At 36.8% G+C, this 27285-nt stretch overlaps 1 protein-coding gene and 1 long non-coding RNA gene across 2 annotated transcripts in view; both read left to right on the forward strand.

The window, feature by feature from the left end:
* Positions 1 to 23261, forward strand: part of LOC131276532 (A disintegrin and metallopeptidase domain 3-like) — a gene marked incomplete at its 3' end in the record, with an annotated part of 109543 nt that extends 86282 nt beyond the window's left edge. The window contains exons 17-19 of the mRNA XM_058289817.2: positions 14615 to 14692; positions 18044 to 18158; positions 23218 to 23261. Of these exons, the coding sequence (XP_058145800.1) occupies positions 14615 to 14692; positions 18044 to 18158; positions 23218 to 23261 (237 nt within the window). The remainder of the gene's footprint in view (positions 1 to 14614; positions 14693 to 18043; positions 18159 to 23217) is intronic.
* Positions 23262 to 23263: 2 nt separating this feature from the next.
* LOC131276554 (uncharacterized) lies at positions 23264 to 26795 on the forward strand. Its single transcript, XR_009184010.1, has 3 exons — positions 23264 to 23389; positions 25173 to 25223; positions 26633 to 26795. It is a non-coding gene; the product is annotated as an uncharacterized lncRNA (long non-coding RNA).
* Positions 26796 to 27285: the final 490 nt, after the last annotated feature.

Raw genomic sequence — 27285 nt, forward strand, 5'->3', positions numbered from 1 at the left:
AAAATGATGGGGTGGGAGGGTGGGGAGTGGGTTATATGGGAACCTCATGCTTTTTATGTTTTTTGAAATATTTTTTAATGTCGCATTCTTTGTGATCTATTAAGTTTAATAAAGAAGTGTAAAAAATAAAAAATAATAAAAATAAAAAAATCACTGAATCGATGCTTCAAATTCTACAAAGATGGATTGGAAGTCTCTTTCCCTGTTCCCCTAAGTACAGTTAAAAACTTGGACACTTTATGTACACCAGACACAAGAAGACCGAAAAGTGGAGGGAAGAAGGTGGAACAGCTACGGACTCAGAATACAAGGAACAACACAGTGGTGAGTTACCTCAGTTTCCTTTTTGCTTCATCTCTCCCAGAATTGGAATCTGGAGCAGCCAGTATTCAGAAATGCCACTTGGCACCGGCTGAATAAAGTCCTGAAGGGAAGCCCTGCCCTCTTGAGCTAAAGGGGCAGCCTAGCCAGACAAAATACTTTTAAACAATGACTGCTCTTAAGTCAAACAAGACAGGGAAAATACAGCCCCACCCCCACTCCCATTACAGAGGCCAAAGGCCAAGTGAGGAGTCTAGATTTCCACCTTTTCCCAGTTCTAATAATGTGTCCTAACATCCCTGCTCCTGCGGGGTGCTATCAGAGAATCCTAGTGGGGAGCCAGGGTTTCTAGACCCTCTGGGTGGTAATGAGCTATGCTTCTCCTTAATCTAATTGGAGAATATGTGGAGAACCCGGACGTCCAGCTGCGCAGGAGGTGAAATGCATGTGGAGTCAAGGAAGGCCACAGGGCAGCAGTAATGAGGTAACCCTGCCCTTCCCAGTGAGGGTGGTATGGCTAGAGGCTGAGAGGAGAGCCTGCCCTCCCCCTTCCCCAGCAGAACTAGGACCACCTCCCATCCCAACTCATTGATTAATGGAGCCTTTCCTTCCAAACATACTGCCAATGAGATTGCATCCCCAATTTCCCCCAAAGCACTATGAAAGGAGGGCTCCTAAAACAATTGAACAAGATCCAGAATTTCATAACATAATGCCCCAAGTGTCTACTTTTCAATCAAAAGTTGCTTTTCATGCCCAGAGCCCAGAAAAGTTGGACTTGATTGTGAAAAGACTTTCAACAAACACTGCCACCAGGGTGACCTCAACGTTGAATTATCCTACAGAGATTTTAAAGCCATCATCATTAAAATGTTTCAGCAAGCAAGTATGAGCATGCTTGAAACGATGGAACCAATGGGAAATTTTGACCACAGAAATGGAAGACGTAAGGAAGAACCACAAGGAAATTTTAGAATTGAAAACACAATAATCCAAATATACAACTTAGTGGTGGGCTCAACAGCAGAATGGAGGTTACAGGACAAAATCTCAGTGAACCTGAAGGTGCAACAACAGCAATTACTCAGTCTGAACCACAGAGAGAAAACAGACTGAGAAACAGGTATGTGGGACACAGCAAAAGAAATACCATTTTGTAATACTGTCATCCTGGGCAGGAGAGGGGAAAGAGTGCAAGGGTGGGAAAATATTTGAAATGCATGAAAATATTCTAAATTGGGCAAGAAACATAACTCTACAGATTCAAAAAGTTGAGTGAACCCCATAAAGGATAAACATAATGAAATCCACAGCAGGAGGTCTCCTAATCAAACTTATGAAATGTAAAGACAAAAATATCTTAAAAGTATGGGAAGCAGACTTGGCCCAGTGATTAGGGTGTCTGTCCACCACATGGGAGGTCCGCAGTTCAAACCCCGGGCCTCCTTGACCCGTGTGGAGCTGGCCCACGTGCAGTGCTGATGCACGCAAAGAGTGCCCTGCCATGCAGGGGTGCCCCCGTGTAGGGGAGCCCCACGCGCAAGGAGTGTGTCCCATAAGGAGAGCCGCCCAGCGTGAAAGAAAGTTCAGCCTGCCCAGGAATGGTGGCGCACACATGGAGAGCTGACACAATAAGATGACGCAACAAAAAGAAACAGATTCCCGTGCCGCTGACAGCAACAGAAGTGGACAAATAAAAACCCGCAGCAAATGGACACAGAGAACAGACAACTGTGGGTGGGGGGAAGGGGAGAGAAATAAATAAATCTTTAAAAATATATATCTTAAAGCAGTGAGAGAGAAATAACACCTTCCCCTATAGGAAAAGTAGAATGACAGCAACAGAAATAAAACCAAATGGGAACTAAACATACATATGACACACAAGACAAATTCCATGCTTGTTAACTAGCCTCCTCCTATACCTCAGAATACTGTATGACCACCAAAAGCTTTACTCATTGCTCTTTTCCAAGCAGCGATTCTTTGCCTGGACAGGTCTGATCATTAGCCCGTGCCCAGCTGGCCACAGACCCTCTCAAGAAAAAAATAAAAATAAAATAAAAGGCCTGTTATCATCATCTCACTCTGGAAAGTCTCTCTGCACCTGGAGTTTCAGTTCTTATATTCATTTTATTCAAAGATCTTTGATTCCTTTAATGCTTGATCTGGGTAATTTATTTGGCTCTATCTGGCTGTTACAGGAGGAGATTTAGCTTATCATGAATGTTTGCTCTGCCACCATTTTAAATGAAAGGTCTTTTTTGGAGCTTTCTTTATGTGAAGAGGATTTATGTGAAGATGATTTGTCTTCATTTGAAAGCTGGCTTTTAGGCCACAGTACTTGCAATTGTATAACTGGATGCTTATTCTAGAACACAGGCACTATGTTAGAAGCCCAAATTTTGTAGGACAGTAAGTTGGTATCTTTAAGCAACAAAATACTCTTCTAAATGTTCTCCTTTGGGATAAAAGTGTCGTGGTGGTTCCCTCTTGTAATTGAGAGAAAGCAGGAGGTGAGTGGTAGTGGATGTTGAGAGTTGACTAGTTTTGTCAATTGTTTTGTGGACAGACTTCCACTGTTAACTGCAGATTTTAACCACAGGTCCTTCCCCTACAGTTTTTTCTGTTTTTCGCCATGACCCTGAGCCTGTGGTGCTTTGGAGCATTGTCAGTCTCTCTCCTTTGCCATGGTGCTATATGTGGTTGCTTCCTCACTCCATTTTATCCATCAACAGGCTTGCATTTTATTTTGAAATCTGAGAAAGTTCTTGTATTTTTCATTTTCTAGCTGCCTCTTTCTAAATACTCTAAATAATTAGAGTAATTAGTTAGGAAGGAGGGGCAATTTTGTGTTTTGGGATTCTCAATTTGATTAGAAACTCGTGAATATTTAAAAAATTCATCAAAAAAATTCATCAAAGATGTACTTTGTTTTAATTTATATTTTCAGTTTCTAGAGAGTTTGGGAAACAGACTTCATTACCTTAGCTTCACAAAATGTTGGTCATTTGTAGAAAATAAATTTAATAAATATCTACGTCTACATGTATCTTTACCTATATCATTATACACACACATATGCATGTATACTGCGTGCATATATAGAGAGATTTTATTTCTTACTTATTAACATAAAGAAAGGTATGTGTATCTCCCCCTTACTAATTGCAATAAAAATTCTAAATTACAGACTCATAAACTGAGTATTGTAATATAGTAAATGAATAATATATACATGCATATAAACATTATTCCAAAACTTCAAGTTGCCTTATTGGTTGTGATACAAAGCTTCTTTGAATTTACAATTTATAAGACTTAGGAAAGGGAATGGTTTATCACACTGATCCTCATCCACACGTGTGGGCTTGGGGAAAAGAGCGCATCTTCATACATTTATTTCAAAAATGAAAAAGGATTATTTTGGGGTCTTGAAATTGTTCAGAAATAGGTAAGCTAATCATCAAATGAATAAGAAAATATGCTCAGATAATCCAGACATTCTCCCTTATGAAATATGTTTTTTTGTGATAGTAGGGACTTTTTTGGAACTCCCTAATAAGACTGCTTCTTGGACACTATTCATGTTCTCTTGCTCTGACAGCAAAGTCACATGTGTTAGTTCATTCTCAAGATACCATTCTAACCATTGACCAGGATGAAGTACTTTTAGAGGGGCTCCCTGCTTTTCCTACCCATTATAGAGGAAGCAGCTGCACATTGAACTGTTTACTTCAAGGAATTGCATCAGAACCATGTGTCTCAACTTTTCCTGGCTTACTTTTCCCTAAAAACCAACTCAGTGAAATAAGGCTAACTTATTATTTATTACCTTGATGACAAAGTTTATGGGACAGCAGAATAAAAGTTTTGTAGAAAGTAATGCTGGCAAGTCCAACAGTAATTCTTGCTGACTTCTTCAGAGTACTTTCAGTTAATAAACAAACTATTTGTCCTCTCTTTATTTCTCTGTGGTGATAGACAGCAATAACTTTTAAGCAATTCATCATATATTGTAAATCGCATCAAGTAACATTAGAACAGCCAGCAGGTCATCTTAGTGGCTGTCCCCAAAGACACTCAAATTAAAAATTTGGATAGAGGAACATTTAGTATGAGAAATGGAGTGTACATTATATATAAGATGAAGTAAATAAATATATAATAAAATGAGCTTGTATTTAATGAGCAACTACTCTATGCCAGTCATTGCTATTATATAAATTATATATATAATATTATATGTATACAAAATGACTATCCCAAATTTGCAGGTAGATAAACTGAGGCATGAAGATATTAACTTGCTCAAGGAAACATTAGAGTGTGAAAGATAAGAGATCTTGTCATTGAAGTGGGAACAAAACCCCACAAAAGGGAGGTGGGGCAAGATGGCGTCTGAGTGAGTGCACCTTATAATTTCTCCTGCAAAGAAGTGGCTGAGTAGGGTTGGAATCCTGCTGGACCGGACAGTTTTGGGTGTTTGCAGGGCAGGAGGTGTCTGGGCGTCAATTTAGTGGGATGGTGACAGAGAAGATTCTTGTAAAAGGTAGAATTTTGGGTCTCTTTCACACAGATCGTGGCTGCACGCAGGACACTTCCCCCTGGGGCTGGCAGCCCAGCGGTGGTGATTCCTGGAGGCTTCGCTGCGCTGGGGAGTTCCCAAGCCCTGAGTGGGCTATTTGGGGGCTTGCAGGGTGGAAGGTGTTTGGAAGTCGATTTGGTGAGACAGTGATGGAGGAGATTCTTGTGAGACGTGGAATTTTGGGTTTCTGACACAGAGGTCAGAGATTCTGGCTACAGCCCCTCCCCCTAGGGCTGGCGGCCCATCTGCAGTGGTCCCTGAATTGTTTGTAGCGCAGTGGCGCACCCAGCAGGCTGTTTCAGGGGCTTGCAGGGCGGGAAGTGTCCTGAAGTCGATTTGGTGAGACAGTGACAGAAGAGACTCTTCTGAGAGGTGGAATTTTGGGTTTCTGACACAGAGGTCAGAGTTTGTGGGCGTGATACCTCGCACTAGGGCTGGCGCCCAACAGCAGGCATCCCTGAAGGCTGTGTTGTGCTGTGCTGCTCCCAGTCTCCCTGTTAACTGAATGCGTGGTTCCCAGGTCTGTGTCCCCTAAACCCTGGTGGCCCACACTCCAGAGTCTCACACCTCTTGAGTCTGCAGTATCACAGACTTTCCATCCCTGAATCCACCACACCCTGAAGTCCATCTGAGGTCCTTGATTGTGCTAGCCCTTGGCATTTGTGGTTTTTGTTTTCTTTTTCTCTTTTTCCTTTTTTTTTTTTTTGTCTTGGTTGCTAACATTGCATTATCTCCTGGTTTTTTCTCTCATTGTATCCCCCGAGGTCCTTTTTCATTTATTTAGGTTTTTTTTTCTCTTCTTTTCTTTTTCTTGCTTGTTTCTCCCCCTTTTCTTTGCCCATCCCCCTTTTTTCCTTCTCTTTTTTTTCTTTTCTCTCTTTTTCTTCTTATTTTATTTTATTTTATTTATACAATAGGTGCTGCAGGGAGCACCTCACATTTGCTGTGTTTCTTCATCCTCCATTTCCTCGTTTCTGTGTGAATTGATTTTGGCCACCTACACTATTCCCTTTCCCCCACATCTTGCTATCCTCCATCATCTACTGTCTCTTTTACATTCCACTGCCCTTTCTTTGGCCCCCAAATTGTCTAACTTTTAATTTCTAATACCTTTGTTCTGTTTTCTGTCTTTTATCCACTCTTGATATTATTGTCTTTCTTTTCTCTTCCCTCTCTCATGAAAACATTGGCTTTTTAATTCATACTATATTCCCTCCCCATATTCAGTTGACTATCTCATTATAGGTACTCTACTTACTGCTATAACTCTACACAACTTACATGAGTCTAATATCCATTCTCCCAGATCTCACATTGTTGCTCTGTTAACATTTATTACCAATACTAATTTACACATTTTCTTTTCTTACACAATTTCCTTTCCCAGGCCCTAATATTTTCCTTCAAAGTGAACTTAGCCAGCAACAAGAAATTAGAGTAAGAGGAGCAAAGTGACAGAGAGAAGACACAACACTTATGCAAGGACAACAACTAATTAATCCCCAAGACTAGACAAAGAAGCTAAGGAAACCTGTCAAGATAAAATGATGACCAGACAGCAACAAAAAACTACAAACTAAACCAATAATCAGGAAAACATGGCTGAATCCAATGAACAAACTAAAAACCAGGAAGGGGAGCAGAACATCGAACACGTAATTAAAGATCTCAAAACATGTATTAGAGACCAACTTAATGAAGTAAAGGGAGAGTTTAACAAATGAAGAAAAGGCTTGGAGAGGAAATTGCAGACATACGCAAACAGATAACAGATATGATGGGAATGAACACCACAGTTCAAGAAATCAAAAATACACTCTCAGCAAATAGCAGCAGATTAGAAGAGGCAGAGGAGAGAATTAGTGACGTGTAAGACAGTACATCTGAACTCAAACAGATAATAGAACTGATCAATAAAAAGATAGAAAAAATCCAGCTAGGACATAGGGACCTCAATGACAATGCAAAATGCACAAACATATGTATTATAGGCATCCCAGAAGGAGAAGAGCAGGGAAAGGTGACAGAAGGGGTGTTGCAGGAAATAATGGCTGAAAACTTCCCAAATCTACTGAGAGAGATGGATGTACATGTCCAGGAAGCACAATGCACCCCAAACATCATAAACCCCAACAGACCCATCCCAAGACATATGTTTGTCAAATTATCCAATGCTCAAGACAAAGAGAAAATTCTAAAAGCAGCAAGAGAAAAGAAAACCATCACATACAAGGGAGGCTCCATAAGATTAAGTGCTGATTTCTCATCTGAAACCATGGAGGCAAGAAGGCAGTGGTATGATATAGTCAAGGTACTAAAAGAAAAAAATTCCAACCAAGAATACTCTACCCAGCTAAACTAGCATTCAAAAATGATGGAGAGTTCAAAATATTCACAGATAAACAGAAATTGAAAGAGTATGCCAACAAGAAACCTCCCCTTCAAGAAATACTAAAGGGAGTTCTGCAGGATGAAAGGAAAAAACAGGAGAGGCAGAGTTGGAGGAGAGTGTAAGAGCAACAAAAAAGACAAAAAGAGAAGGAAAAAAACAAACAAAATATGACAAACACAAGTCCAATCAAAATATGGCTAACATAAATAATTCCTTGAAAGTAATAACACTGAATGCCAATGGATTAAACTCACCTATCAAAAGATTCAGACTGGAACATTGGATAAGGAAATATGACCCATCTATATGCTGTCTACAAGAAACACATCTTAGACACAGGGATTCATGGAGGATGAAAGTGAATGGTTGGAAAACAATCTTACAAGCGAACAATAACCAAAAAAAGGCAGGAGTAGTTACATTAATATTAGACAAAATAGACTTTAAATACAAAACAATCGTGAGAGACAAAGAAGGATACTACATATTAGTGAAAGCGACAATCTCTCAAGAAGAACAAACAATCATAAATATTTATGCTCCTAACAAGGGTGCCTCCAAATATGTGAGGCAAACACTGGAAAAACTAAGTTAAAGAATAGATGCCTCCACAATTATAGTGGGAGATTTTAATACACCACTATCAACTTTGGACGAACATCTCAAAAGAGAATCACTAAAGAAACAAAATATTGGAACAGTATATTAGAGGAGCTGGATCTAATAGACATATATAGGTCATTACACCCGAATACAGCAGGATATACATTTTTCTCAAGTGCACATGGACCATTCTCCAAGATAGGCCATATGATAGGCCACAAAGAAAGGCTCAATGAATTCAGAAAGATTGGAATCATACAAAATAATATCTCTGACCACAGTGGAGTGAAGCTGGAAGTCTGCAAGGGCCAGAGACCCAGATTTCACACTAAGATATGGAAATTAAACAGCACACTCTTAGAAAAACAGTGGGTCAAAGAGGAAATATCAAAAGAAATTAAAAACTACCTTGAAACTAATGAAAATGATAACACAACATACCAAAACTTATGGGATGCAGCAAAAGCAGTACTGAGAAGGAAATTTATAGCCATAAATTCATACATCAAAAAAGAAGAAAGAGCAAAAATTGAAGAAATAACTGCTCATTTGGAGGAATTAGTAAAAAAACAACAAAGTAACCCCACAGGAAGAAGAAAGAAAGAAGTAACAAAGATAAGAGCAGAACTAAATGAAATAGAAAATAAGAAAGCACTTGAAAAGATAAACAAGACCAAGAGCTGCTTCTATGAGATGATCAATAAAATTGACAAACCCTTAGCGAGACTAGCAAAGAAAAAGGAGAGAGAAGATGCAAATATACAAAATAAGAAATGAGAAAGGAGATATCACCACTGACCCCACAGAAAATAAGACTATCATAAGAGGATACTTTGAAAAACTATATTCCAACAAAAATGACAATTCAGAGGAAATGGACAAATTCCTAGAAACACATAAGCAGCCTATATTCACAAAAGAAGAAATTAATGATCTCAACAAACCAATCACAAGTAAAGAGATAGAATCAGTCATTAAAAACCTCCCGACTAAGAAGAGCCCAGGGCCAGACGGCTTCACAGGTGAATTCTACAAAACATTCCGGAAAGAACTAACACCAATCCTGCTGAAACTCTTCCAAAAAATCGAAACAGAAGGAATATTACCAAACTTATTCTATGATGCCAACATTACCCTAGTACCAAAGCCAAACAAAGACACCACAAGAAAGGAAAATTACAGACCAATTTCGCTAATGAACCTACATGCAAAAGTCCTCAACAAAATACGTGCTAACCGTATTCCACAACACATTATAAGAATTATACACCACAACAAAGTGGGATTCATTCTGGGTATGCAAGGATGGTTCAACATAAGAAAATCAATCAATGTAATACACCATATAAACAGGTTGAAGGAAAAAATTCACATGCTTATATCTATAGATGCAGAAAAAGCATTTGACAAAATACAGCACACTTTCTTGATAAAAACACTCTAAAAGATTGGAATACAAGGAAATTTTTTGAACATGATAAAGAGTATATATGAAAAGCCCACAGCCAACATCGTTTACAATGGTGAACTCTAAAATCCTTCCCTCTAAATTCAGCAACAAGACAAGGATGCCCACTCTCTCCCCTTCTATTTAACATTGTCTTAGAAGTACTTGCTCAAGCACTGAAGCAAGAACCAGATATAAAAGGCATTCAAATTGGAAAAGAAGAAGTAAAAATCTCATTATTTGTAGATGACATGATCCTATACATAGAAAACCCTGAGAGGTCTACAACAAAGCATCTAGAACTCATAAATGAGTTTAGTAAAGTCGCAGGTTGTAAGATCAATGCGCAAAAATCCATCGCATTTCTGTACACCTATAATGAGCAAGCTCAGGAGGCAATCAAGAAACAAATACCATTTACAATAGTAAATTAAAAAATCAAATACCTAGGATGTAAAGATGTAAAAAACTTATACACGGAGAACTACACAAGTTTGTTCAAGGAAATCAGAGAAGACCTAAATAAATGGGAGAATATTCCCTGTTCATGGATAGGAAGACTAAATATTATTAAGATGTCTATCCTACCAAAACTGATGCAGACATTCAATGCAATCCCAATAAAAATCAACACAGCATTCTTTAAGGAACTAGAAAAACTAACTATGAAATGTATTTGGAAAGGGAAGAGGCCCCGAATAGCCGAAGACATATTGAAAAAGAAAAATGAAGTTGGAAGAATCACACTACCTGACTTCAAAACATACTAAAAAGCTACAGTAGTGAAAACAGCATGGTATTGGCATAAGGAGAGACACACAGACCAATGGAACTGAATTGAGAGTTCTGATATAGATCCTCATATATAGCCATATAATATTAGATAAAGCCACCCAACCCTCTCAACTGGGAGAGAATGGCCTATTCAACAAATGGTGCCTGGAGAACTGGATATCCATATGTAAAAGAATGAAAGAGGATTACCACCTCACACCTTATACAAAAATCAACTCAAGATGGATCAAAGACGTAAATATAAGAGCCAAGACCATACAGACTTTGGAAAGCAGTGTAGGGAAGCATATACAAGACCTTGTAATAGGAAATGGCTTCATGAACTTCACACCAAAAGCACGAGCAGCAAAAGAACAAATAGATAAATGGGACCTCCTCAAAATTAAAGCCTTCTGCACCTTAAAGGAGTTTGTCAAGAAAGTGAAAATTGAGCCTACACAATGGGAGAAAATATTTGGTAAACATATATTGGATAGGAGACTTACAATTTGCATATATAAAGAACTCCTATACCTGGAAAATAAAAAGATAAACAACCCATTTAAAAAATGGGAAAAAGGTTTAAACAGACACTTCTCCAAAGAAGAAATACAAATGGCTAATAAGCACATGAAAAAAATGTTCCAAACTCTAGCTATCAGGGAAATGCAAATCAAAACTACAATGAGATACCATCTTACTCCCATAAGATTGGCAGCTATGAAAAAAACAGAAGACTACCAAGTGCTGAAGAGGATGTGGAGGAATGGGACCACTCATCCACTGCTGGTGGGAATGCAGAAGGATCCAACCATTCTGGAGGACAGTTTGGCGGTTTCTCAAGAAACTAACCATAGATGTGCCATATGACCCAGCAATTCCACTGCTGGGTATATACCCAGCAGAACTGAAAACAAGGACACAAACCGATATATGCACATCAATGTTCATAGCAACATTGTTCACTATCGCCAAAAGTTGGAATCAACCCAAATGCCCATCAACAGATGAATGGATAAATAAAATGTGGTATATACATACAATGGAATACTACTTGGCTTTAAGAACAAATACACTACAAACACACGTGATAACATGGATGAATCTTGAGAACCTTATGTTGAGTGAAGCAAGCCAGGCATTGAAGGACAAATACTACATGACCTCAATGATACGAAATAAGTAAACCAAACTGCCTCAGAGAGCTAGAGACTGGATGATAGGCTTAAAGGAAATCGAGGGGTACAGGAAGGATGTAAGCTGACATCTACATAGGTGAAATCTATGATAAGCTGGAGGTAAGTATGTGTAAGGAAGGGATAAAATGGGGGCATAGGGTTACCTTTGGGTGGGGCTTTGTGGGCTTGAGGGGGGCTAGGGATGGGAGGATGGGTAATAGTGCCCAAGAAATTGGGGGGAGAGTGGGGCAACATATGAACATAGGAGATTGTCAGGTGTTCGTTGAGAGTATTATGCTGAGAAAACCTTTTCAAAAATATAATAAGGAAAGTTACCTGTTTAAGATACTTAAAGGGGATAATCTGATGCAGGGCAGACTCCTAGGGAATATGTGAATGCTCATTTTGCCATAGTGGGTTATATCATTGGGTAGAGACCCATATAATGAGAGTGAAGGTATACCCACATCCTGGGGAGGACTGATGCCATCAAATAGAGGTAACTGTATCTCTCAAGAGAAATGGTGGCTCCCAGGGCATTAGGGCAGTTGAGAATGTCAAGCCCTCAACACTGTTGCAAGTATCTCTGAACATGGCTCTTCAAGAAATGAATATTGACTGCCACTGTGGGCCCTAAGGGGAGGGGGAAATAGGTATTGAATAGATGGAACCAATGTAACTGCGTGGGTAATAGAAGTGTTTCAAAAGAGTACCCAAGGATGGATATAAGGCATGTAAGATTACACCAAAAATATATAGGGGCTGATAGGCTAAAATGTAAATCATAATGTAAAACATAAGATAACTAAAAATTTAGAAAATTGTATAGTCTAAAATATAAACCACAATGTAAACACAAATGTTACCTTGTTTGAAAGCAATTGTCTCAATATCTGTACATCAGTTTCAGTAAATATGGTATGAATATGTTAAAAGATTATTGCTGTGGAAGGGAAAAGGTTTTATGTTGGATATGTGGGAGTACTGTATATTGTATATATGAGTTACTGTGATCTAAAACTCTTGTGAAGATAAGCTTAATAATTAGAAAAAAGAAAAGAAAAAGATAGGATGTAGAATTTTTCCAAATTAATATGTTTTCTATATCTAACCTTTAAGTTCATCACTATATTCCATTTTACTATTAAAGGAACCTGGCAATATATTGGGCTTCACTTTTCAGGAAGTTTTGGATCACAGAGAGATTCAACAATGGCAGCGGAGGAATACTGGTGTGGGATGTTATTGACAGGGGACACATGGTTGGCAGGGAGTTCTCCAGGGCATATATCCAGGGTACACAAAAATGTTTGGATATTTTCATAGTGGAAACAATTAAAAACAACAACTGAGGGAGTGCTGAGACCCTAGCCTGGGGAGCTCTATCACAGTCCCTAAAGGAACAGCAACAATCCCCCAAGTGCAATGGCAAAGACCAAAAAAGAATGAAGGTCCAACAATGAGCCCCTGATACTAATGACTATGCTTGTGAGTCTGTGCACCTGAAATAAGAACAAGGCCTAGAGCAGCAATGTGCCTAAGAGTTACCTCCTGAGAGCCTTTGTGTTGCTCAAATGTGGCCAGTTTCAAAGCCAAACTCAGCATTTCAATTCGTTGCCTTCCCCCCAGCGTGGGACATGACTCCATGGGATGATCCTCCCTAGTGCCGAGGGATGATGTAACTAGAAAATGACCTTGAATAAAAGGTTCAACTTGGACCAGCAGAATATCTCTGTCTACATATAATAACAGGATTTAAAAATGCTTTTTGACCTAAACCAAGGGGGGAAATGGAAAGGACAAATGAGTTTATATGGCTGTAAGTCTCTAAAAAAGAGCTGGGAGGTTATCAAATGGGTTGCCCTTATGCACACCTGAGCAGAGTCCCAGAGACAGATAAAGTAGATAAAACCCAAGGTATTGGTTCTTCTGAGGGCTATAGAGATCCACAGGTTTTATTGTCATGGCAGATGGAGTTCAGTGCCATGTCAGTTGGCCCTTCTTTGGAGTTGGTGTTTCTGTGTGATGGAGCTGGACTCAGATGTGATCTCTTTTCACAAGCCTTTCCTGTTACTTTACCAGAATTGTACTTGATGCTGGGGTTTAATATATACCCAGGGGAAATGAATCTCTGGACTGACCATATGATAGCCAGGTTCTGAGCCTCAACAGACTTCAGCTCCTACACTCTGGTTTATTGGACTTACCCCAATCAGCTAACATGTAGTTGAAGAAGGTCAACCACCACAACATGGAGCGAAGGGTGCCTACAACTGAAAGCAGGAGGATTGCATCCAGCATCCATGTGGAATCTAAGCCTCCTCTTGACATAGATGTGGAATGGGCACAACCAATCCAAGGTCCACAGGAAGGAGGCATAGAATATGGATTAGAGTGGACTTACTGATATTCTATTCATGAACTATTGTGATTAGTAATTGAAGAAAATGTCGCATTAGTGTGGAGAAAGTGGCCATGGTGGCTGCTGGGGATAGGGAGTGGGAGGAAGAGATGAGATGTGGGGGTGTTTGCGGGACTTGGAGTTGTCCTGGGTGGTGCTGCATGGACGGTTACTGGACATTATAGGTCCTCCCATGGCCCACTGGATGGAACGTGGGATAGTGTGGGCTATGATGTGGACCATTGACCATGATGTGCAGCGATGCTCAGAGATGTATTCACCAAATGCAATGAATGTCTCGTGATGATGATGGAGAATGTTGCTATGGGGGGAGTAGTGGGGTGAAGGGGGTGGGGGGTATATGGGGACATCATATTTTTTGAATGTAATATTAAAAAATATATAAAGACAAAAAAAACCCCCACAAATATAGCGGGAACATTAGTATTTAGTATTGACCATTGTATTCTGTGACTAAAGTAGTTCTTGCATTGAAAAGTTGCTCTTCAGCAGCTAGTGGTGTAGTTTTAATTTTCATCAAATATAAAATGAAGATACAAATAACTCCCCCAAAGGGTCAATATAAATATATATTAGAGAAGCACAATACATTAAAACAGCTCCTAGCTCATTACAAATGGTCAGCGCATGTTGGCTTGTTTCATTCTCATTCCAATTAGTAGCAATAAACACATACTTTTACTCCCTCAGGGAAAAACAGTATATTATTCTCAAAATTTTATATTTTATAAAGTAAAAACCTATACCATTTTCATATTAACCTCAAATTCATTTATATTAGTATTAGTAGACCTCTTGAAATCCGGGTTTATGTTCTATGTATTTATCTTGTGCATATTAGTTTTGTACCAGATTCAGACTTGGTTTTGTTGTTGTTTTATCATTTTAGTATTGTTTAAATGGAAGATGTATAAACAGACCACAGCGTATAGATTGCTCCCCATCGGCAAACTGCAGTGGACATGGGGTATGTAACCATTAACTATGCTTTTGAATGTAAGTAACATTTTCCAGGATAAAAATGAGGTTCAGAATTATTTGATGGGACTGTTTCTTTTGGAAAATAGCAGTTACCTAAGGTAATCTGATTCCAGTATTTATATATATGTACATAAATTTTGTATAACCAGATTTTTATAGAACCCATAAGTTTATATTTCTAATTATGCAATTTTATCCATATTCATATTTCTCTCAGAACACAGAGAACAGAGAGACCCAAGGGCAGGTTTTTTTCCCCCTTATATTTCCTGTTTTACCATTCTTTAAATGTCTAACAAAATTTTCATTTTATTTATTTATTTATTTAAAAGATACTTAGATTACATAAATGTTACATAAAAAGTGTAGGGGATTATTCCCATATGCCCCCTTCCCTCCCCCTCCCAAACTTTCCCACATTAACAACGTCCTTCATTAGTGTGGTACATTTGTTACAATTGAAGAACACATATTGGAACATTGCCACTAATTGTGGATTGTAGTTTCCATTATAGTTTAAACTCTCTCCCACACATTTTTGTAGGTTATGACAAGATATATAATGGCCTGTATCTGTCACTGCAATGTCATTCAGGACAATTTCAATGTCCCTAAAATTCTACCATATTACACCTATTTTTTTAAAGATACTTAGGTTACATAAATATTACATAAAAAATATAGGGGATTCTCATATGCCCTGCTTCCTACACCTCCCACAGTTTTCCACAGTAACAGCATCCTTCATTAGAATGGTACGTTCATTACAATTGATGAACACATTTTGGAGCATTGCCACTAAGCATGGATTAAAATTTACGTTGTAGTTTACACTCTCTCCCACCCAATTCTGTAGGTTATGGCAAGACACATAATGGCCTGTATCTGTCATAGCAATGTCATTCAGGACAATTCCCAAGTCCTAAAAATGCCCCATATTACAACTATTTTTCCCTCTCCCTGCCTTCGGAAACTCCAGTGGCCACAGCCTCCACATCAATGATTTAATTACTTCCATTGCTAGAATCACAAGTCTATAGTAGAATACCAGTAAGTCTATTTTAGTCCATAGTTCATTCCCCAGTCCTGAGAATACTGGGATGGTGATGTCCTCTTCACCTCTAATTGAGAGGGGGCTTTGATCCATTAGGGCTGATGGATGGGACTCCCTTGCTTGCTGTTGTAGACTCTTTCAGTTCCTTGGTATGGTAGTTGTCCATCATTACCTCCTTGTTAGTTGTCCTGGGTGAGACCAATGAACTGCAACTCCATTGCGATTCAAGACCCAGCTGGCATATGGACAGCCCAAAGATTAAATCTCTTGGATGTACACCTACCAACTCTAGTACTAATTATGGGTTCAAATAGAAGAGCAGAGTAGAAGGGCAGATTTTCTCCACTCAATTTCCAAACTGCTCAGGAGATGGTGCTCATTGGAGCACTTTCCATGGAGTTATCTCTCTCTCCATTTTCTTTGTTTTGGTCTGGCCAAAGCCGAGATTCAAAGCTGAATCCACTGGCTGAATTCACTGAGGAAACCCTCCTGACTCCACCTCCCTTTTCCTCTGTAACAGCTGACAGGGAGGAAGACATCTGTTCCCCTCTCAGTGGGCTCCTGGGAGTTTTCAGTAATTCACAGTTTGTTGTTTCAAATTCTTCCTCTCTCTGTCCCTCACCCTCCTGGGAGTTGTGTAGCACTGTCCTGGTCTGCTGACCCCCAAAGCAGGTCCCTTGGACAACTTTTGGCTCATTCTCCTTTTTTTTTTTTTTTTGCAAGGGAGCTGAACCTTGCCTGCCTAATTGGATGCCATCTTCCCACAATCTAATCCATTTAAAATTTATATTTATTTGATAAATAATGAAATAGTTCTTATGTATTGTGGTTATATTGTCTACTTGCATTTCTTTTATTTTACTTTATTTTATTTTATGATTATTATTTTTTAAAATATTACATTCAAAAAATATGAGGTCCCATTCAACCCCACCACCCCCAACCCCCACTCCCCCCACAGCAACACTCTCTCCCATCATCATGACACATCCATTGCACCTGGTAAGTACATCGCTGAGCATCACTGCACCCCATAGTCAATGGTCCACATCATAGCCCACACTCTCCCACGTTCCATCCAGTGGGCTCTGGGGGGATCTACAATATCCCGTAATTGACCGTGAAGCACCATCCAGGACAACTCCTGTTCATCCATTGCGAAGTTACCTGCTTGTTGTAGAAATTTTGTAAATATTTTAAGTTTTTCGAAACATACATTTGGCTTTAACTTTATTGTTAGCTTCTTCTGCAGTATTGATCCTTCATATTTTATACAGTAATTAAGAAAAAAATGCAGGCTGTCTAGAGGTCACATATTAAAAATTCACCTCACATCACTTATATGTCCTTTTAGCATTTCTTTCTTTTTTAATTTTTCTATTTTTTTATTAGAAAGTTGTAGGTTTACAGAGCAATTATGCATAAAATACAGATTCCCATATATCGCTCTATTATTAAACCCTGACAGTGGTGAGGTACATTTGCTACAACTGATGAAAGGACATTTATAAAATTTTTCTATTAACTATAGTCCATGGTTTAACTTACCATTAAAATCCATAGATTTTAAAAAATTTATTTTATATTTCAAAATTCTATTACCAGGTATAAACCTAACAATTCCCCTTTTAATATATCAGAGCTGTTAATTCTGTTCCCAAAGCTGTGCTACCAATATTGTATTGAGTGAAATAAGCCAGATGCATAAAGACAAATATTGTATGATCTTCTTTTATTTTACCTTTAATTCATTTGACAATTTTATATAAGGGGCCAAAATTCTGGATTGTCTTTTCTGATACTGGTCCTTCTTTCTATTCAACTATCATATCACATTTATACATATTTCTAGACTAGTATCTAAATATTGGTATCTGATTAAGTGAGCACCACCTTTTTTTTCATTTTTTGTGAAAGTTTGTTCTATCACCTGTTTTTTAATCTAACTTAATTCATAAAAATTTTACAAATCCCACTATTTTATAATTTCACAATTTCTATAACTTTCTAGTATAAGGCATTTCAATTTTCAAGAATGTTGTTTATTTAAAAATGCAAGAATGAAAGGCAGGAAATGGCAATTTCTATTATGTTTGAAAGATATTGCTTGGACATTTTTTATTATTTGGTATTTTAAAAATCATTTTCTAAATTAAAATAATAATGACATAAAATACCAAATAACATTCATTTTAAGAATTCATTTTGCTTAAAAATCACAAATAACGCACTTGTTATGTTGTATAGCAAATGGCTTTACTTCTTATTTCATTCTTATTTTAGGTTTGCAATAATTTCAATCATTGTCATTGTGATGTTGGATATGCTCCTCCAGCTTGTGAGTCAACACCATCATCACCAGGAGGAAGTATAGATGATGGATTTTGGATATTATCAGGTTAGTGTCTAGATCAGTGTGTTCCAATAGAGCCTTCTTTCTTCATAGTACTTTGGTAACCACAAGCCTCATGTGGCTATTGAGCATATAACATGTGGGTAGTTCTAGTAAGAACTGAATTTTCAAATTTATTTTATTATTTTTTTATTAATGCATTACAAATTTTTTTAGATTACATAAATGTTACATAAAAAGTGTAGGGGATTCCCATATGCTGCACTCCCTACCCCTCCCACACTTTCCCACATCAACATCCTTCATTAAGTGTGGTGCATGTGTTTTAATCAATGAACACATATTGAAGCATTGCCACTAAGCGTGGATTATAGATTACATTATAGTTTACACTCTCTTCCACACAATTCTGTAGGTTAAGGCAAGACATATAATGGCCTGTATCCATTGCAAGGTCATTCAGGACAATTTCAATGTCCAGAAAATGCCCCCGTAATACACCTGTTTTTCCCTCTCCCTCCCCTCAGAACCTCCTGTGGCCACTGCCTCCACATCACTGATAAAAGTTCTCCCCTTGCAAGAATGACAGTAAGTCTATAGTAGAATACCAGTAAGTCTACTCTAGTCCATTATTCATTCCCCAATCCTGAGGATTCTGGAATGATGATGCCCAGTTTACCTCCAATTGAGAGGGGGCTTAGATCCCATGGGGCAGATGGATGGGACTATCATGCTTGCAGTTGTAGACTCTCTCTGTTCCTATTTTATTTTAATTAATGCATTTAGACTTAAAGTGCCACATGTGACTAGTGGCTACTGACAGTGCATCTCTAGATCAATAAAATATTTTTTGACAATAAAAAATTGTTGTATGCTTTTAATTCTAAGCTAGGAGTAAACATTTTAAATGGACTTCCCTTATTTTTAACCTTGGTATCCAGAACATTTCTATTTATGAAGTAGAAATTTCTAACTCATTTTGGTTAAATTATAGAAAAGGTGATAGTTTTATTATATTTATGTGTATTATATTTATTATATAGTACATTTATTCCACGTATATTACACATTGTGATAGTCCATATTTGAGTTGCATCTTTAAAGAAAAACATATCAGTACGAGGGAAACAAGAAACAAATCTACCATGAAAATTCCATAAAAATTCATGAATAAATATAATGTATTTGTATTTACTAAACGCCTTTTTAAAAAATTAGAATTGCATGATCAATCAATGCGTGGAGATATCGATTTTATTTGCTAATGTGCCTAGTAAGCAATTGTGTATCAAAGTAACCAGATATATTAACAAGTCAATTCAATAGCACAGAGGAAAGCAGCTAAAAAGGTGAAGGTTAAGTACAAAATATATTTCTGGAAGATTGGTGTAATGCGTTGCCTTGCTCTTGCAAGTTTTGGGTTTTTTAGAAGTAGTTGATGCCAGAAAAATTTAAGTGTGAAAAAATAATTGAATACTAGGTTCTGGCAATTGGATGAATTAAGTTTGATAAAACTCATATTACTGGCATAAAGTTAATTCAGCAGACACAATTATGGGAAATGAAAGGGCTAAACCTTCTAGATCATGATAATTAGGAACAGTCAGGGAGTTTGAATCTGGAAAACTATGTTCAGTATAGGTTAATGTTTATTTTTAGAATAAATCTAGACTCACTTGACTACATTGCATCCTTCAACTTGCAAATGATATAAGGCTGATTCAGATATACTGTTTTAGTTCAGAAACATCAGTTTTAGCTCAGAAATCTCTACTGTCACAAACTATACTTAATTTGAATATCTAGCAATGCTCATAACTTAAAAGTTTGCAGGTCACACACAGGTATTATACTGCAAAACTGATACAATTATTGCCACTTTTGTCAATTTCCCAAATGTTTTCAGGAAGATAGTTTTCAGTCATCATTAAATATCATGTCTGCTGTATTTTTCGCTTTGGTAGGAGTTTTATTTTAATGGTAAGTGGATGTTGACTATAATAAAATTTTTCTACCTCCATCAAAATGGTGACTTTTACCATTTATTTGACTAATATATTGATTTTTGAATATCATAATGTAATAATGTAACAAGCATTCACTAATATTCTGAATATTTGAATATTAATAAAGTACCCTTGCAATCCCAGAACAAATCACATTTGGTTTTAATGCTTTTTCCTTTCCGTGTGTGGATATAAAGATTGATGTGGATCTTTAATTTCTTGGAACATCCTTGTTGGGTTTTGTTCTCAAAGTTATGCTTGTGTCCTGAACTCTGGAATACTGTGCAGTATAAGAGTGGTGTTACATATTCCTTTGGTTTAGTAGAATTCACCTGTGGAGGCATTTGAAACTTTTGCAGTTGTTTATATAGAAGTAAATTTATTGGGCTCCTATTTAATTTATCCATTAATTTGAGAGCAGTGACTTCCTAAAAATATTGTCTATTTTGAATATGGTATATCCCTACATTTATTTGTGTTCTTTAATTTCATCAAGCAATGATTTTTAGGTAACAATAAAGCAGAATAGGAAAAGTTCCATTGTATTTATTCCTAGATATCTGAAGATTTCTAATGCTACTATATTTTGTTTATTTTCCATATTTTTATTAGTATGAATTTAATTTTATGTCATGCAGCTTTGGTAAATTAAAATATTAGTTTTAATACTTTGGATTCTCTATAGATACAGTCCTGTCATTTGTAAATAAATACAGTTTCACTTCCTAATTTTTCTATCTAGCTTTACTGTTTGTTTTCTGGTCTCATTGCAATAGCTAGACTTCCTGTAAAATGTTGAACACAAATGGTAAAAATGGATGTTTGCCTTATCCCAGAATTGAGGGTGACTTGTTCAGTATTTCACTATTAATTATGACATTACATATTGCTTTTGTAGATCAACTTTATCAGATTGAAGGTTTTTATGCTATTCATAATTTTCTGAGGGACTTTTTTATTAAACCGATGTTGTAATAAATTCTTTTTTCCATCTGTGGAGATGACTGTATGATTTTTTCTCTTTATCCTGCTAAAGTAGTGAATTACAGTAACTGCCTTATGAATGTTTAAACAACACTGAATTTCTGGTAGGACCCATATCCGGTATGGTTATATGATGCCTTTGGTAAATCTCTGAATTTAATTTATGATATTCTGTTTTTTATAATATACCCAAAGAACATATTTATCTGTAAAATTTTCCCTTGAAATGTCCTTGTCATATTTGGGAGACAGGAAATGCTGGTTTCATAAAACAGTTTGGGGAATGAGTTCTCTTCCTCTATTATCTGAAACATTTTGTATTAATTCTCCCTTAAAAAATGGTAGAATTCATCAGTAAAACTGGTATGGACCTACAGTTTTCTTTGCAACAAAGTTTTAAAAGTAGAGCTAATTTCTTGAAAGATATAATACTATTCAAATTCTCTTTAAAAATTTTTTAAAATTATGTCTTCTTGCTATTTGTTGGGTTGGTAGTGATTACCCTTGTTTAATTCTTAATATCGGTATTTTTTTTCCTTTCTTTTGTTCTTTCTCCACATCTACCCCAAATGGTGCATTTGTCTCTATGAGTGTGTGTGTGTTAATATGAATTTATGAATTTAACACATCTTTTAAGAGAGTCAAGTTTTGTTACAGGTAACTTTTTTCTATTGCTTATTTCATTTCTCTGTTATCTATTTACTATTACAAGAATTTCTTCTTTCATCTCTTATTATTTTCTTCACTACTCTGATTAACTTGCCCTCCTTTTTCTAATTTTTATTTTAGAAACTAAGAACACTGAAGTTAAACAATTTTATTTAAAATATTTTGAACTTTAAATACTTCTTAAACACTTATCGAACACTAGAATTTTAATTGTAATTTACTACTTATTTTTCTAACTGCTAGAGTGATTTCTTTCCTTGATCCTCTAGCTATTTAAAAACAAATATCATAATTTGGATATATTGGGAAATTTTTCTTATTGTACTTTTGTGATTGATTCGTAGTTTATAATTTGTTTTGTTTAGAGAGCATACTCTCCGTAATTGCTGTTCTGAATTACTTGCAACTTTTTTATGGCCCATGATATAATGATATCTATTATTTTACCAATAACACACAGTCCTGATTATTGTAGCTTGATGTTGGATAGTCCCAGTCCTCAGCTTTCTTCTTCTTCAGTATTGCACCTCTGGGGCCACTAACCTGTGAAGTTGTTTTTGCACTAAAGCTCCACCCTCTGGATTCCAGCCATTTCAGCTACCCCCAACCCTGATTTCTAGCTCCTCAAATCAGCGGGAATGCCGCACTTTGCCTAGATCTGCAATTCTCTGTGCTAAGATCAGGAAAATTGTCCGTAGGTAGAATGGGGTGAGCATGTGTGCATGTGTGTGTTTTTTAAAGTTACAGATTCCTCATCTTTATGAGGGCATTAAATTGATTTAATATAAAAATGATTATTTTGATTTCAATTCTGATAGCTTAATTTATTAATTTTTTATTTCAAGTATCTGATATTTTTCCTCTGTTTAATTTGGACAAAAATTCCCAGATTTTTGTTTTCTCTCTAGCTCTTAATAGTTGTATAAATCCATATAATACCCACAGGAATCTGTATTTCTAATTAATATAATCAATATACTATATTAATATAATGAAAATTAGAACAGTATCATATTAGCTACCAAATATGTCAATAAATTTTCATGAAATAAACCTTTTTAAAAAAAGATTTATTTTTTGCTCTATGTTTAAAACTGAAGAATCCATTACCAGATAATAAAAATGTGTTGTAAGTAACAGTTCTTAGAATGGAATGTGGTAGACAGACCAGAATATATCACATAAATAAATATGAAATATATAGTTTATATATAAATATTACAAATAGAATTATGTCTATGTTATATATGTATAAGTGTTTTGAATTGACATAAAATGCAAAATTAACTTTGGGGTATAGCCACAGAAAATTGGAAAACACTTTTAAATTCAACTTTATTCATTCCATGATTATATTATTTAAATTACAAACTTTAAAATACACATTACTAGTAAGCTTTGAGTATCATTTTTGAAAAAGTTAAAAGATACTCAATGTTTTGTAGAAAATGGTTTGTATTTGCCTGTAAGACCAAGACGACGACATGCTGCTCAAAACAATGGCCTTTTGATCAGTTTCTACATTTTTCTACCTTTCCTCATTTTAACTGGGATTATTGCTCTAAAATGGAATAAAGTGAAGGGATTATGGAACAGAATAGGAACAGTAAGTGAAGGGTAAGTCACATTATTTTTAATTCTTAGTATTAAAATGCAGTAAAAGAAAAATCCAAAGGTTATTTGGAATATTACAACTCCAGAGTCTTGCATGGATTGGATTGATGTTTAGAAATAGTAAGTCTCAATGTCTCAATATATACTAATTTATTTCAGATTTCAGGCAATTTACCCTTCATGTTCCTATAAGCCCGAGAGCAAGCAAAGCTGCTCAGTTAAATCCTTAGTGCCTTTCACAAAGAATTCCATATTGACATTGACTAAATTGTTTTAGGATATTCTCTCTAAATCCCCTAAACCCACATTTTCCTTGCATTAACATTCAGTTGTGTTAAGTAAATGAATTCGTGAATAGACAAATAGACATAAACAAAATTCGTGAATCGAATCTGTAGAAGGTCAGAAAATAGAAGATGTCAAAGAATGAAGAGGGGCGGTGGACTTGGCCCAGTGGTTAGGGCGTCCGTCTACCACATGGGAGGTCCGCGGTTCAAACCCCGGGCCTCCTTGACCCGTGTGGAGCTGGCCCACGCGCAGTGCTGATGCGGGCAAGGAGCGCCCTGCCACGCAGGGGTGTCCCCGCGTAGGGGAGCCCCACGCGCAAGGAGTGCGCCCGTAAGGAGAGCCGCCCAGCGAAAGAAAGTGCAGCCTGCCCAGGAATGGCGCCGCCCACACTTCCTGTGCCGCTGACGACAACAGAAGCGGACAAAGAAACAAGATCCAGCAAAATAGACACAGAGAACAGAAAACCGGGGGGTGGGGGGAATTAAATAAATAAATCTTTAAAAAAAAAAATGAAGAGGAAAACACAGAAAATACTCCTCACTTTAAAGTTAATTGATATTGCCCATTTATTTCTGAAATAGAGCTGAAGAACAAAAGGGTTCACCATGATGAATCAGATGGTCAGGATCTGTGGTCATTCCTTTCAAACTTTATAAGCTTTGTGATTCTCATCATCTCTTCTTGTCTATGTCCATTCTCTTCAGACAATGATTTCTTCTGCTTGCCCACAGCCAAGCATACTTACCTCATTACTATTCTGCGTTTATTTCTGAATAAAATACCAATAATGTCTCCACAGTCCAAGCCTCTTAGTTCGTATTCTCAAGAGACAACAGAAAATAGCTGTGCAAATGCACCTGAATCTAGCCAGTGCTCTGGAGTTAAAACTCCTGAATCACATGTTCAAGCCTCATATGATCTGTGGCCAAGGGGCTGAAGCCATGTAGTATAAGGTGGGCACCAGGACCCTCCTCTTCACAAAGTGTGTCTAAGAGCAATTCTAATGGGAAAATGGAGACTGTATAAGTACCACAAACTAACTAAATGTAGCTGAAGGATGTAAATGCCTAATTAAGGAAGAATACATGTAAAATTATAATCCAAATCATTACTTATTTACATAGATATTTGAGAGATATATAATTATAGAAATAAAATTCCAGGAATTTGAAGATTTGCATTCAAATTATCTTCTTTACCATTATCAGCTCTCAGCTGTCAGATATTAAGATATGATTCCATCTTCATATAGATAAGATAGAGGAAAATAATGGATGGATTTTTCATCTAAAATCCAAAAATTTGCTTAAGCTCTTTAAAATTTAGAACAACATTATGAAACAGAATATCTGATTTCTGAGTGAGCTATGGAAAGTAAAGTGGATACTGGTACCTTATTAATTGAATAGTTAGCGCAACTGTGGCTTTTTTTTTTCTTGTTTATTCTCATTATTACAATGTTTCCTATCCTTAAATCAATGCTATCTCTTTTATACAGATCTATATCAGAGGACAGCCAAAGCTATACCAACATGTCATACAACTAAAGGTGAATTGAAGGAATCTGTTGACAAAATTATATAATTCATCAAATTGGTGATGGTTTTTTTTTTTTTTTTTTTTTTTTGAGGTACTGGGGCCAGGGATTGAACCCTGACCTCGTGTGCAGAAGTTGGCTCTCAACCACTGAGCCACATCGACTGGCCTGAGTTATTTTTTTTCGTTTGTTTGCTTGTTGTTTGTTTTGTTTTTAGGAGGTAGCGGGAACTGAACCTGGGACCTCCCATGAGGGAAGCAGGTGCTTAACTGCTCGAGCCCCAAATTGGTTTTTATTTTTAACAATATCTCAGTATGAGAAAGATGTTATTCCTTTGTGTCATTATCCTGACTTCTGTTTGTTAATTTCATATGATAACTCAGATATGATAAATTCATGCTAATGATTTTATATTAATTTTGTAATGTTTAATGTTAATATTAGCCAGAGATTTATTAATCAACATTATTGTAATAATAAGAAATTATTAAAAACTTTTATGTATTTTCTTTAAAATATTCATAAACAGTCATGTATTCTGTCCCCCTCATTTAACTGATACTTTCACTAATAATTTCAAATTTCTACTTCTTTTGTTTTAGTAATTATTTCAAAATCTTATGATGTTTCCTAACTACTTACTGTGTGCCAGGTTCTAATTGGTAGACTTATGCAGATTGTCTCCCCACAGTTACATTTCTTACTCATTAATCGTCCATGGATATTGTTATCCTTATTTTTGAAATAAGGAAACAGGCATGGGGAATTGAAATAATTTCCATGTTTATAGAATTAGATTTGGAGTTTAATTTAGAGCAATCAGATTCCAGAATATAAACTCTTAGAAACTATGCAACCCTGGCACTATCGCTGCTGGGATCATGGCACCTTTTGACAATGGCATTTAGAATAATGGGGTAAGAGCTGGTTAGGTGTTGGGGTGATGAGGTTGAAGGGAGAGAAGATTGAGTTTGGTTTTGAACATGTTATTGGGAGTATATGTGGAACACCTGTTGGAAATGATAGTAGATTTTGGAAGTCTATTTTCTCCATAGATAATGTAACCATGTTTGCCTTTTTCATCATTTCTTACTGTTCATTTCATCTCTGTTTCCTTCCTGGTGATCTTCCTTTACCTACGTAATATTCAGAGATTATGTAAATGAAACATGTAGAAACACAAATTTAAAATATTTCCTTTTAACAAGGTTATCGCAAATTATTCCTGATCTTTTATGAAATAAAAAAAGGATAAAAGGAAAAGTAAACAGGTTTACAGATTCAAGGGGTACAGGCGTAGACTGTAAAAGCAGTCAGTGTCTTAGTTATCTTAGTTATACTGTTGAATTGCTATACCTGCAGCAGCTTTTAGTAAACATTGAAATTACCCTTTCTATTTTTTTGTATTTCTTTTACTACAGTAACTAAGCAACGTCAAAAAGCCATAGGTTGGAGAAAGGATATAACCAAGAAAATCATCATTTAACTGACCTGATCTGTGAATAACAAAAACAACTTTTCTCTTTTTTTATGGCTTAAAGTTTTCAATATCACAAACCAAAATAAATGCAATGAGCGAAAGTATGCAAGCTTCTGTTTTTTGATTCCTCTACCTGCCATGTTCTATTAGTTAGAAATAAGCAGCTTTACCTCTTCTTAACCCTGGAAGCTGTTACATCCCAACTGAAAACGTTCCATAGTTTTCTGCTGCTGCCTGCCCTCAGATGCCCACGGCCGTGCTAATTTCTTCATCTGAAGAGAGGAAACCAACAGCCACACCTCTCGACAAGTTCAAGATCCCCCTGTCCTACCCGCCCTTTCCAGGCTTTGGGATATTGAGTGGAAAATGTATCTGCACTTATGTACAGCTCAAGAGACACCAAATCGTCACCATCCTCTATCCTGTCTTAGAAGATCTGCTCAAACAGAATTCCTGGTCGAAAATACCTGTTCTGGGTCCAAGTGATGCATCTTTGGTCCCATATATGCTGACCTCTGGAATCTACCCTTGCCCTTCGGGGAGCCTGAGCTTGCTGCTCACTTTGCAGTGCAGCTGAGGTTATGTGAGTAAGAT

Source organism: Dasypus novemcinctus, chromosome 29 (genome assembly GCF_030445035.2).
Source record: "Dasypus novemcinctus isolate mDasNov1 chromosome 29, mDasNov1.1.hap2, whole genome shotgun sequence".
In the NCBI taxonomy this organism is placed as follows: domain Eukaryota; kingdom Metazoa; phylum Chordata; class Mammalia; order Cingulata; family Dasypodidae; genus Dasypus; species Dasypus novemcinctus.